The sequence below is a fragment of the Notechis scutatus genome, chromosome 1 (genome assembly GCF_049901735.1).
Source record: "Notechis scutatus isolate UNSWTSFEM ecotype Mainland chromosome 1, rNotScu1.2, whole genome shotgun sequence".
NCBI classification, from domain to species: domain Eukaryota; kingdom Metazoa; phylum Chordata; class Lepidosauria; order Squamata; family Elapidae; genus Notechis; species Notechis scutatus.
The window spans coordinates 39,282,897-39,296,127 of NC_142009.1; the positions used below are offsets into that span (position 1 = coordinate 39,282,897).

General features: G+C 35.2%; 1 protein-coding gene across 2 annotated transcripts in view; it reads right to left on the reverse strand.

The window, feature by feature from the left end:
• Nucleotides 1-494: 494 nt before the first annotated feature.
• The window catches only part of USP34 (ubiquitin specific peptidase 34), a 142,568-nt gene continuing 129,831 nt past the window's right edge, over nt 495-13,231 (reverse strand). For both annotated transcript variants that reach the window (XM_026676739.2, XM_087961324.1), the window contains exons 70-80: nt 11,464-11,542; nt 11,196-11,322; nt 10,919-11,026; nt 9,600-9,704; nt 6,618-6,742; nt 5,788-5,911; nt 4,774-4,853; nt 4,209-4,349; nt 3,891-4,037; nt 1,965-2,124; nt 495-1,281 (exon numbers count right to left, since the gene is read on the reverse strand). In XM_026676739.2, the coding sequence (XP_026532524.1) occupies nt 671-1,281; nt 1,965-2,124; nt 3,891-4,037; nt 4,209-4,349; nt 4,774-4,853; nt 5,788-5,911; nt 6,618-6,742; nt 9,600-9,704; nt 10,919-11,026; nt 11,196-11,322; nt 11,464-11,542 (1,807 nt within the window). In that variant the 3' untranslated portion in view covers nt 495-670. The remainder of the gene's footprint in view (nt 1,282-1,964; nt 2,125-3,890; nt 4,038-4,208; nt 4,350-4,773; nt 4,854-5,787; nt 5,912-6,617; nt 6,743-9,599; nt 9,705-10,918; nt 11,027-11,195; nt 11,323-11,463; nt 11,543-13,231) is intronic.

Sequence of the window (13,231 nt, forward strand, 5' to 3'; positions counted from 1 at the left end):
ACATCAAATGTGCTTTATTTTCATCACAGGTATTCTGTTAAATAAAGCAATATATATATATATATATATATATATATATATATATATATATATATATATATATATATATATATATATATATAATTGTGTGTGTGTGTGTGTGTGTGTGCGCACATTGTATGTGTATACTGTCAGGCCACAGCTAAAGAGGATTCTTTATAGAATCAATTTTTTGTGGTTGTTTAGTATACAAGTAAACTTAATTTTGATAATAAGAACCACAGTAATTGGAGGCAAGCTGCCTCTTTTGTAAGGTACAAAACTGGCACAGAGGACACCATATTATACACCGTAAAAATGCAGTTAAATTTCAATTACGTCATACAGGGCAAAGAGTCCCTGCTCTCCCAGACAGGCATATTAAATGAAAGCCACCACAGTGAACTTTAAATTACATAAACATATTCATTATTTGATTGCCCTTTAAGAAAACATATGGTAGATGCAAAATAATTTTTTTTTTAATTTGAAGTTCTGCCTGACCAATTAAGCATATAAATTTCATCTTGCCATTCAAGCAGAAAGCACAGGACAAACTGAAGCACAAAACAGAAATAAGCAGAACTTATACAAACAGCATTTTTAAAAGGGAGAAAAAAAGACTTTTAAAAGCACGCATGCTCCTCTACTGTCAAGAAGCAGCTGGGTTTCCTTTGCCAGATATCCTCGTAACCACATGAATTGTTGATTCAATGGTCCTGCAAAGGATGTCTAAAATGTCTTGATGTTGCTGCTGCATGTGACTCAACAGTCCTCTGGAATGGCTGCAACTAAGTGATAAGCCAGACTCAGGGTCCTGGGAAGCTTGACTTTCAGAGTTCTTCAAATCTGTGAGGTCAGAAAGAACAGCAGAAATAGATGTGGAGGGAAACTCTGTATCATCCTCAATAATGTGAGAATCCTTGGAGCTTGATGGTTCTTTCATGTCTTTACATTCTTCAAATCTCCCACTGCCCAGCTGTTCCTCCCCATGGTGTGAATGAGCAGCTAGCATCATATCTTCAGAGAATGAAGAGGGAACTTCCATACGGTACTCCTTAATAGAATTATTTTCAGGAGAAGGCAGGTCCTGTTCGGTGCCTGGGTCAATGATGGAGGAGTCTCTTGTCTCGTTATCTGAAGTGCTGGTTGGAGTCAAGGCTTCCCTAGGTTCATTTTTCAAATCACTGATGCAACTGTCTACTGTATGCTCCTCATCACTGCTAACCCGCCTTCTCTTTACTGGAGTGGCTCCCTCATCATCTGCATAGTTAAAATAGATTAAATTAAAATAATACAAATATCAATTGTCATACTGAACTATTTTTACTAGCAGAACAAAAATATTACATTCTTTTTATATATATTTATATATCCCTCCTCTTTTCCCAAAGGTGCTTTGAAATGTTTGAGAGTTTCAACCTAATTCTTCCTCCTGCTGGTGGGAGCAAACTGCTTCGGAAATATTCTTGTTGATGAAAAGAAATTCTGGATCCAACTGAAATGCTTCCCAGCCACTTGATATCAGAAAAATTTCTGAGTTATTTCAATCCGATTTTTTAAAATTATCATTTGTCAATAAGTTTTCTGTTTAATTAAGTGCTGGTGTTATTTTATATACAAGCTTTAAGATGATTATCACCATCTTGTTACTCAATGTACATGATAAACTGGGTTCCTGTCAACAAGCAGAGAAACATTTAGTTTTCAAGCTGTTGCAAGACTCTGCTGATTTTACTTTGTCAGTTTAATAAGGAGATATTCCAGAATATTTCCAGCTGAATAGTTCTCAGAACAATCAGTAGATAGTTTCAGACATGATTCAGCAAGGAAAAGTTAAATAGGATCATCCCCCAAACTAGTTTTTTACTTGTAAACTGCCATCAGTCACTTGGACGGTGAGACGGATGGGCTATACATTTGATTAATAAATAAATAAAACAAACCTTTAGTTTTTCGTTCTTTGGCTTCTTGTTCCTGCAATGAGCTTTTTTGTTGTTGACAAGTTTTGCATTTGTTTAGTAGCTCTTGCAAAGTAGGTATTAGGGCAGGATTCAACTGTTTGGGGGTGTGCACAGAAAGCAGTAAAGAGAGAGCTCGAAGGTCCTATAAAAGAAAATTTAAGTCAAAGCATTTAATGAAATTGCATTTCATAAATTAATTTACTCTGTGTATGTAGATATTATATAAACAGTAACCAAAGAAATTGCACATATCTATTCCTGCAGAAGAAAATTCTGGCTCCTTTTTACATGTCAGTTTAAAAATGTGTATCCTGTATTTATAGCTTAAATCAAGAGGGAGGCAATTGGAAGGTATTAACAATGATGATCACTGCTGTAAATCTAACGTTTATTGTATTATGCTCAAATGAGAAAAAGAGATGACAGCATCTTTTACTATAAATAATTTACTGATTATAATTATTGTAATAAGATAAAATATACTAAATATGATGGAATATCATTTTACTAATATTATATTGAACAATGTATAACCTCAATAATTATCTGTTCATATAGTATTTTTTTGAAAATATGTATTTGTGTTAAATAAAATAAAAAATTAAAAAAATACATTGTAACATGGATATATCTATTAAATGAGGAAAATGAATATGTATGTATGTATATGCTGTATTATTGATAAATGAATTTTAACTATTAACAAAAAATTAGCATTACAACTAAGTTTCCATTTTATTCTCTCCAGTCTTTTCAAAATGCCTAGTTTCAAAGCTTTTATTTTGGCTAACTCCTTTCTACTACACACCGTCACCTTTTAACATTTTCTGTTGCAATCCTCACCTTCTACAAACAGCATCTCACCCAGAGATAAGGATTGCATCCTCTCTCCTAGAGTTCCAAGAAACTTTGCATATCTGACCTGGGAATGATGTTTATTCTTTAAGCCTCTGTTTTGTTTTGTTGATTTTATTGTTTATTGGATCATTTTAGTCTGGGCTGTCTGATTTTATGTTTTTTGATGCTTTTGTTTTATTTTTATATGCCAAATATTGTTCAAACATCTGGCTGACTGTGCAACAAATAATAATCATCATAATTCAGGATGCAAGTGTTCTGAGAACACACAGGCACCTACTTTTAAATTGTGTTTTGAATTTATCTGGGCAAGAACTACTGTAGCGATTAACTTTTGAGCATCCTTAATATTTGGAAATTGAAAGTTGAAAAATTTGACACACACTAAATATGTGTGTGTGTGTGTGTGTGTGTATACATATATGTAAAATTTTACATATAATTTTATATATTATACATATAAAAGTGTGGGGGGGAGAGGTCAGGGGCTGGGCTGATACTGGTTCTCCTCGGTTTGGGCAAACCCGTAGCTAGTTTTATGGCCGGTTCAGCAAACCGGTAAATCCCACCCCTGGCTGGCCCCACCCTGCCCCTCCCAGGAGTCTTGATGCGACCTGTTTTAGATCCCAGGTAAGTGCAGGGCCCACACGGAGGCTTGGAGAGGGCGAAAAACGGGCCTCCCAAAACTTCTGGCCTCCAGAGCCTGGGAAGGCCCCTTTTGCCCTCCCGGAGGCTTGACGAAAACCTCTGGAGCCCGGGGAGGGCAAAAATGCCACCCTCAGTCATGATGCAGGAGGCTGGCTAGGCCACGCCCACCATGGCCACATCCACCATGGCCACATCCACCCAACAACCAGGCAGGGAACCGGATGCTAAATTTTTTAAGCCCAGCCCTGGGGGAGGTGTTTGATAAGTAACTGCATGCATGTATGTATGAGTATATACATATATAGATACATGCCTGTGATTGTAGGATTGTCATTTTTAACGTTTTCATCTGAGAAATAGAAAGAAAACTGTTTATTTGAAGAGAAAATAAAGTTTATTTACCCCATTTAAAGTGGAACTTGCTTTAAAAATTTCAACTCGCTGATTGGCAAATTCGGATTCCAGATTCTGATATTGGTTGATCAAATTTGTAATCAGATTATTGATTATTCCAGCACAATTTGCTTCAGAAAACACTTGTCCTTGTACCTGTAAAATAAGGGATTCTGAAACCTAAATTGCAATTCGGTGAAATGATCATAGCACTATTTCCTATTGTAAACCGAACTATGGATGTGGAATTTGAAAGAAAGAGAGGAAGTGTCTGTGGAAAACCAATCTATATTGAAGCTCTGACCTAGACATAGCTATTTTTCGTACCTTGAGAAGGAAATGAGTCAAGAAAGTGTAAACAATATTGTTGTTAAGAAATGTCCTCTCATCCATTAGGATGCATTTAATATATTCTGCAAACACAGGATCTTCACACAGGAGCTTGATGCAATTCTTTGACATGGAAGACTGAAAAGAGAAAGGAGATCAGAGCTTCAGAATTAGTGTTCCATAATGGATATGTAATTTCAGTTTGTTACACAGAGGTGTTTTGCGTAAGTCATTCATTGGAACTGAATTCAGAATTTTCTGAAAAGAGAACCAGTGTGTAACAAAACTCCTCAGTATCTTTCAGCCTGTCCTTTATTAATAAAATACATTGATTAAAATCAACCTCTGCTGTGCTTCCCATAAAGTATTACACTTGGAGTTACTAGAATCTCAGCAACTTTTAGGAAAAAGTCTAAGTCGGCAGCAAGAGAAAGCCTGTATGAGAATGCCATGAATTGAAGGTAGGCCTTTCTCCATTCATCATCTGTCATTAAATGATAATCAAACACACACTTTTACTTGTCAAATAAAAACATCCCTTTCAGATATAAATTAATTTTACCTGACTTTGACAAAGCTCAGTCCAAAGTTTGGGAAACAAAGCTAGATGAAGAGGTAAGCCTTCATATGCAACAAGAACACCTACATTTTAAAAATAAAAATGCAATTAAGTTCTTAAGATTATAAAGATACAGATATGCCAGAAATACAGTTGTTTAACTCTTAACAGTTATGAAGAAAACTAGGCATCATGAGCAATACAAACTGTCATGGGAGTTGCAAGTTAAGCAAATAAATAATTGATTTTAAAAGTAAAACAAATTTATAGTCACTACCTAAATGACCTTGTTCCAATTTCCAATTAAAAATCATGTTGTGTTTAATAGAAGTAATTTAAATATAAATATACTCAAATTCACTGTTTATCATGTTTTAGTCTTACATAAATGTGTAAATAATTACCTTGTCTTTCTAGTTTATTCTGCAGTTAGGTAGCAATGCAATACAATTTAAATGAAGTTCTACATCTATGAATTTACACTTAGGCTTCTATGTGTAATCCCAACTTGCTATTTTAGCAAATCAAAACTGAATAAAGCAATTCTTCATGTAATTTTTATAAAAGAGAAAATATTAATATAATCTACTTACCTTCAATGAATTTAACAATTAAACATTTATTAATTCTGATGTTGCAATTTACTCTTCCAGAAACACAAGGCTTGCTAAGCACTGGCCTATGCTCTAAACTAAAGAACAGGCCTTAACTAATACAGGGGTCCCCAACCTGTGGGCCATGGCCCACTAGTGGGTTGTGAGGGGTTTGCAACCGGGCCATGTAAACAGCTGAAGTGCACATCCTCACTTGCTCAAGCAATGGGTGAGCTCCATTTAAATGAGCAGCAGGTGCACGTGCACATTGTTTGTACAAATGGAGCTGCTCACGTGCGTGTGCTGAATGCTCACAGAACTATCCCCTTCACCCATTGCTCCACAAAACCGAAAACTTTGAGGAACTCTGAACTAATGTGTTTGTTAAATGAATCTTTTAGATATGCTACAAATTCATACTTACTCATTTTCACTAAGGTTTCTGTGAATTTCTCACAGTTGATGGCAACTCGGCATAAGAGATGGATGAACTGATGGTATGAAAAAAAGTAATCTAGTAGCATACGGTCATAAACCTCATCTTTACCCTGAAGATTTAAGGAAAATTCTGTTTACAAAATAAAAACATGAAAAGTATAATATCTAAATGTGAAAAATGAACTATTTTCAAAGGACTATGATAAACTCACGCTAAAAAACTACAGAACTTGGTTCAAAAATTATTTGCTACAAAACTTGGGCATTTTAGGGATTATTAAAACTTACACAAATGTGTAGGAAACCTAAGATGTTAATAGGAATGCACTATTTTCTTATTTACCACTTTCCCACTCTCATTTAAAGACTGAACATATCTGAAACCCAAAGTATTTGTAGGGATTTTTTTGGGATCAAAGATGTGAGTGACAAGTAGAGGCATCTTTCTCTCTTAAGAAAACTACTATAATAAAGCTGCCATTGGATTTTTTTTATATATGTGTGATAAATTAGGCCAATGAATACAATTAATTAAACCAAATACATTCAGCAGTGCAGTTCTCTTCACCAACAACCACATGACAATTATTCTCAAGACTCAACAATCAAGGCATGCCCATGACTGATCAAATGTTACATAAAGGAAATATTTACTTTCCTGATAGATATTTTGTTTTAATTGAATTTTAAATTCAAGATCCTTATTTATTGTTTTAATATTTTGTAGTACATTTTAATTAAATATTTATAAATCACCCAGAGTTGTTTCGTCAAGATGGAGGGCATATAGGTTTTGTAAATAAATAAAATAAATACCTTGTTAGCTTCTACCATTGTAGGCAAAAGGCACATATTAAGTTCAGGGCGAGGTGGGCGGATATTACTTTTACCTCCTATCAACTTCAGATTTTCACGGCATGGGAAATAAGGACCAAGAGACACTGTAGTGGAAAGGAAAAAGGAGAGGCATTAACCAAATGTGTAAATTTTTACAAGAAGTGGCCATCCTGATTCTCCACCCCTCAAAAATGATAATTTTAATCATAATATTTAAAAAAAATATTTGTTCTTTCGGTAGATAAAATAATGGAAAACATAGACAAGAATAAATAGTAAATTTAAAATTTAAAAAGCAAATAGGTATATAGTTTACCCGTTACATTTTGTTGCTTAAAAAGCAACCACTGTTATTTTATTTAAAGTAATATAACAACAAATACATAGATAGATGTAAAACAATTAACTTCATGGTCTATTTTTTATGTTTGGCTGCTGCTGATACAGCTATTCTCTGTGGAAATTAATTGCTACTGCTATAAGAGGAATCCATTCCCATCTCCTTATGTCAGACAGGTTGAAACAATCAACATTTATTCTGAATAAGGCATGATTGAGGATCATACAGCAAAAGGCAGCGAGAAGACAAAAGGCAACTTCCAGCTTTTTACCCTAGAGGATGAACCCTGCTACCTCATGGTACCTAAGAGGCAGCCCAGAATCAAACAATAGTTATTCTTTTCCTCTTTAAAGCTTTGTTTAAGTAATATTATTTTATACCTGACACACAAGTAGAAATTTAACCCACAAGCTTTCTCTGCCCTTTTTTTTCTTCTTATATTGTTTCTATAGCAGAGACAATGATTCGCACCCAAAGATTTTATTATGATGTTTAGGTTCTCTACCTAGCTTAGAATAAGGAACAGAATAGTCCTCTTTATTATCCACGCAGTTGCATTATGCACCAGTTGAAGTTTCTAAATGTTTTTCGGGGCAACCCCATATAGTGTGTGTTATGGTAGTCTAAATGAGAGGTTATAAGGGCATGAGATAACCTGAGCAGGGCCTCCCTGTCCAGGCTATGCTAGGCTAAAGAATCCTATATGCTTAGGAAAGGGTAACTGTAGTGGCTGGTATCTTGTTAATATGTATAATATAGATTTCCTTACCTTCAATCCTTTTCTGCTTTTTACCTTTTCAGTCTCTCCCCCACCCCCCAACTTTTTTATGGAGATTTGTATTATCTGAATTGTAATTGAAATATAGGCAGCTCTTGACTTACAACCACAACTGGGACTAGAATTTCCATCATTAGGCGAGGTAGTTCTTAAGCGAGTCATGCCCAATTTTATGACCTTTTTTGCTGTGAAGTGCCTCAATTTGTCAGGCACCTGAAATTTGATCAGGTGACTTTGGGGATGTTATAACAATTGTAAGTGCAAGGACTAGTCGTATAAGTCACCCTTTTCAGTGTCATTGGAACTTTGAACAGTCACTAAACAAATGGTTATAAGTCAAGGATTTATACATATTTGCGTACATGGATATGATGGAATTATTTTTAAGAAGAGCAACTGGCTCAAGAAGAGAGAAAGAAGAGCAAAATGAAGATATAAAGCAGAACTGAAACCAGTTAAAAGTAGTAAAAGATTGTCCAATAACTGCTATTTTTATCATGTTTTATCACATGCAAGGTGATACCACACAACAAAATCCAATCCCTTTGTCCAGTGATACTAAGGCAGTTCTGCTAAAGCAATGTGAATTTGAGCAACTATGATAGTTAAATAGTTCCTTTGGCTGATGGATCTCAGCAGCCATCAAAGCCTCCACAATTATTCCAGGGAGAAAAAGACACGTGTGATACAATGGAAGAGAACACTTCACAGGAGGTTTGAGGCCTTGGCACTTGCATTCCAAATCTGTATGTGGACAGAGGAAAATAGCAGATCTATGTAATTTGTGTAGCTGCCGCTGGGACAGATTTTCTATAGGACATGCTTCAATTTCATGGATTCTAATCTCGTAATTAGGATTTTGAGTGCAAGATTTCATTTGCTGAGCATCAATTCCTTTTGTGGGAACCATTTTATGTACTTGATGTGGAAACATTTAAAATTGATAAAACAGGTGAACATATGCTGAGAATATTTATCTTTCTGAATGATACACACCTAGATAATTCTAAAGAAAGCTCTAGATCAAGTGTTATTTTTTATTTATTTTAAGAAGATTGATAATAGCTTTCCATATTATAACCCTAACTTAACTCTAACCCTAAACTTGGCTAGTTCACAAGACAATAAAAACAACACACACACACACACACCCAAAACAACCTCAATTAAAATTCCTTTCATCCCAAGGCAAACTACATATTATTTTGCTGAGTTCAAGCCTCATTCTATCCCTATTCCCCTTTTCACTAAAAATGGAAAAACTACAGGTAATCCTCAGTTTATAATGGCAATTTGGACCAGAAATTCCACTGTTAAGCAGTGCAATTATAAAGCATTATGTCATATGACCATCCCACATAGCACCAACATGAGCATTCTCAGTTGCCATCATTAAGCAAGAGCTGCAGGTGATCACAAATTCTGACTTCCTGCTGGCTTCCCATTGGCTTTCCACTATTTGAGCTTGCCTTCGAATATTAGCTGTTTTGGAAAAAGAAGGGATGACCACTGTGTATCAGGGGATTATCTCCCTCTCTTTCTCTATTTATTTAGAGAGATTATTGATTTTGGTATCCAGAAACACAATATGCAATTCACTTTAGGTTGCCTAAAATATATTTTTCTGATTGAGAAGAGTATTTTGCAAAAGCAATCTAAGAGTAATAAGCTTAAAACATCTGTCAATAATTGAATGCCGCAGGTTAGTTAGATTGGTCATATTATTTGCAGTTAATTGAATTTCCCATCTCACCTCTCAAACTACCTCCTGCCTCAAAGTAAATCTCAAAATAATTTTATTATATTGTAAATTTATATTTCTATGTCATCTGAATAGACATACTTGGTATGTTGCTGTGATGGTATGTGCAATGGTTGTGCTGGAGAAAAGGAACTAAAGTGTGCAGAAAATCATGAGGGCTTAAAAGCACCAGTTCCTTGAGGACATCTGCAAAAGAAAGAAAGAAAAGACTCGTATTAAATTATTTATTGATTGGACTTATGTGATGCTTCATGGCAGCAGAATTATGCTCTTAAAAAGAAATCTGCACTCTAATAAACTTTGCATAAATATTTGTATAAATTCAAACTAGGAAAACATAGACCCAATTAGACCATAATTATTTGCTATCATTTAGGCATGATATTAAAATCTGATTCATGATTTATAGAAATGTTAATAAGCCAACCTGATGTTTAGTATCATCCACTTACTTGGCAATTTGCAAAAATAAAATACTGCAACCAATAGAGCATTGTATGTCTTAGTTTTATTTTATAATCACTCTATAAATTTTAAGCTTTATCCATTGCATCTTATATTGAATTAGAAGTTGCTCAGGAGGATTCCTTGCTAACTTTCTAAAATTGTTAGTTGTAATAATAATAGGCTTTAGTAACTCCAAATGAATCTTTAAATGCCAACTCAAAGACCATTTCATGATTAATCAGAACATCTGATTCAACCTTGTGCCTTCAGCTCTTCCTGTGAGTAGGGCAAATTGCTAATCACTACTTTTGTTATCCAATTTATATTTCTAGTCACAGTTTACCAAGGAATGTTGCTACTGATTGAACACAGAGTTAACTATTATGCTACTTGTGCCTCCATTTTAGACGCCAAGTACTGCAGTTCTTAACCAAACTTAGACATTAATACTTGAATGGAAGACCACCAGAACTACCAGGCCTTTAAACTAAACTGAGAAATTAAAGATAACATCTGGATGGCAAACTATTTCTACCTTACTGCAAAAAGCTACATGGGCCTGTGCATGAACTCACTATTATTCTTAAGAAGTAACAATAGTTGTGAGCAAAGCTGGGAAGAAAAAAACAGATGCTAGGAAAGTAGAAAGAGAGTAAGAGGACAACTAGCCTCAGATGAATGGAATCTATTTTCTCTTTTATTATTTTTAGTTTGTATTTATTTTTATTATTATAATGTAAATTAAATTACTATAAAAAGAGAAACTATCAATGTTGACAATGACTTGATGGCACATAATCAATCAATCATTCAAGTAAGCCTTATTCTTTAACTATTGCTCTCTATTGCTTCCCCTACATCAGAAATGGAAGAGTGTCTATTTATTTTATCTTTAATGTGATTGATGGGTAATTTGAGATCAAAGAAAGTGCATTAGGTTTAATATACTTTACCTATACAAGCATTTCTAAGTTCCGGAGGACTGTAGGAATTTAGCAAAGTTAAAAGTTTATGGGCAAATTCTATCCGCTCTTGCCATTGGATAAGGGCTTGTTTCACATCTGAAAATATACAATCAAATTAATATAGTTTACAACTCTGCATATAAACAGTTGATTGATAGTGACTTATTATACTTTGGTTCTCATCTATTATACTTTGGTTCTCATCATTCTCATCTCTTTTTTATTTTAAAAAATAAAACTTACATTTAATAAATAATATCCAAACCTTTTCTTTGCAGATATGGCCGGGTGGATTTGAGGACGGAAAGAAATATGGACAGAAGCTCAACCAGATCTCCAGTTACATGGCAAGCTGTGGCTTCATGGTACATCATGTGCAGTGTATTGAAGGACTGCCAAATATATATATTAGATGATAACAGCATATTACTAACATGTAAAGATTGAATTCCACATACAAGATATCCTAATTTACCTTATTTTGCAATATCCCACCCACCAAAAGGCTAAAATAATAACAATACTCCTCCTACCTCAGTCATCAGAATTAAGCCTCTGTTAAATATGACAAGAAGCCGATCTTCGTCAGTTTCTAATAATATTCGGAAGGCACTTGGAGCAAAACAGTGAAGAAAAAAATATTGTAAGGTTAAAATCTGTCTTAATATTGGCACAGCAGTTGAATCCTAAACAGAATGCACATCATTAAAATACCATTTTGATTTCCAAATCTGATCTTGTATTATCGCTATATATTTTTTTATCCTTACTAAGAAAACACATTATGGAAGAAAGGGCATGTCCAAGAAGAAAAAAAACATTCTATATGAGAGTGAGAACTTTGTAATGTTCACTTGGAGGTAGGAAGGCCTGAACTACTATTGCTACTTAGAAACTTAAACACTGAAGTGGGTGATAAACAAAATTTACTGGGAAATACAAATAATTAAAGAAATAGGATTGATGCATCTGATATGACAAAGGCATTGCTATGTCCTCTGACACGAGATACAGATGTTGCTAAATTTCCTTTCCCTATTATAAACTCCATACAGGATTCTCAAGAATATCCCATTTTAGTAACTATTTAACAGTAGCAAGCAGACATTATAACAACTTTTGTCACCAACAATTAATAATTTTTTTCAATAGCTGTAGCATATTGCATTCCTTCATGGATCACTGCCTTGCACAGTTCAATGAAGCTATGAGCTATGCCATGCAGGGCCACCCAAGATGACAGGTCACAGTGGTGAGTTCTGACAAAACGTGGTCCACTGTATCCTTACTAAGAAAATCCCATGGATGGTATCAAAAGGCTAAAAGATATGATGCCAGAAGACAAGCCCTGTAGGTCAGAAAGTGTCCACTATGCTACTGGAGAAGGGCAGAGGGCAGTTACAAGTAGCTTCAGAAAAAGTGAAGTGAAAGGACACTCAGCAGTGGATGTGTCTGGTAGTGAAAGGGAATCCTATGCTCTAAAGAACAATATTGCATAGGAACCTGGAATGTAAGACCTGGAATGTATGAATCAAGGTAAAGTGAATGTAGTCATACATGAGATGGCAAGATTGAACATTGATTTATTGGGAATCAGTGAATGGGAATGGGCAAATTTAATTCTGATGACCATTATATCTACTATTGTGAATCCCTTAGAAGAAATGGAGTAGCCCCCATAGTCAATAAAAGAGTGAGAAAAGCAGTACTAGGCAGGAGTGGGATTCTACCGGTTCTGTCCACCTCTGTAGAACCGGTAGCTCTGAAGAGCAGCAGACATAGAACTGGTTCTATGTCTGCTGATGGTTTTGCCCAGCTGTCCACCTGGGCTCTTACCTGACCTTTATTTCCTGCTTTTTCAACTTCAGCTGCTATGCGAGGCACAGCTGCAGTTAAAAAAGCAGGAAAAAAGTGCTTTTTCAGAGGCTGCTTCTCTGCACGCAGCGTGCTAATGACGATTTACAGGGGCGCACACGCACAGCGTGCAGGAAAGCACATCATAAATCACTGAACCTCGCATATCACTGAACCGGTAGTTAACCCTGTTGGATCCCACCCCTGGTACTAGGGTACAATTTCAAAAACAAGAGAATGATCTCAGTTCGAATCTAAGACAAATCATTCAACATTGCAGTAATCCAAGTCTATGTCCCTAATCACTGATGACAAAAGAAGCTGAAGCTGATCGGTTCTATGAAGACCTAACAAAACTTTCTAGAACTAATACCAAAAAAAGAAGTCCTTTTCATCATAGGGGATTGGAATGCTAAAGTAGGAAGTCAACTGATAATCGAAAAATAG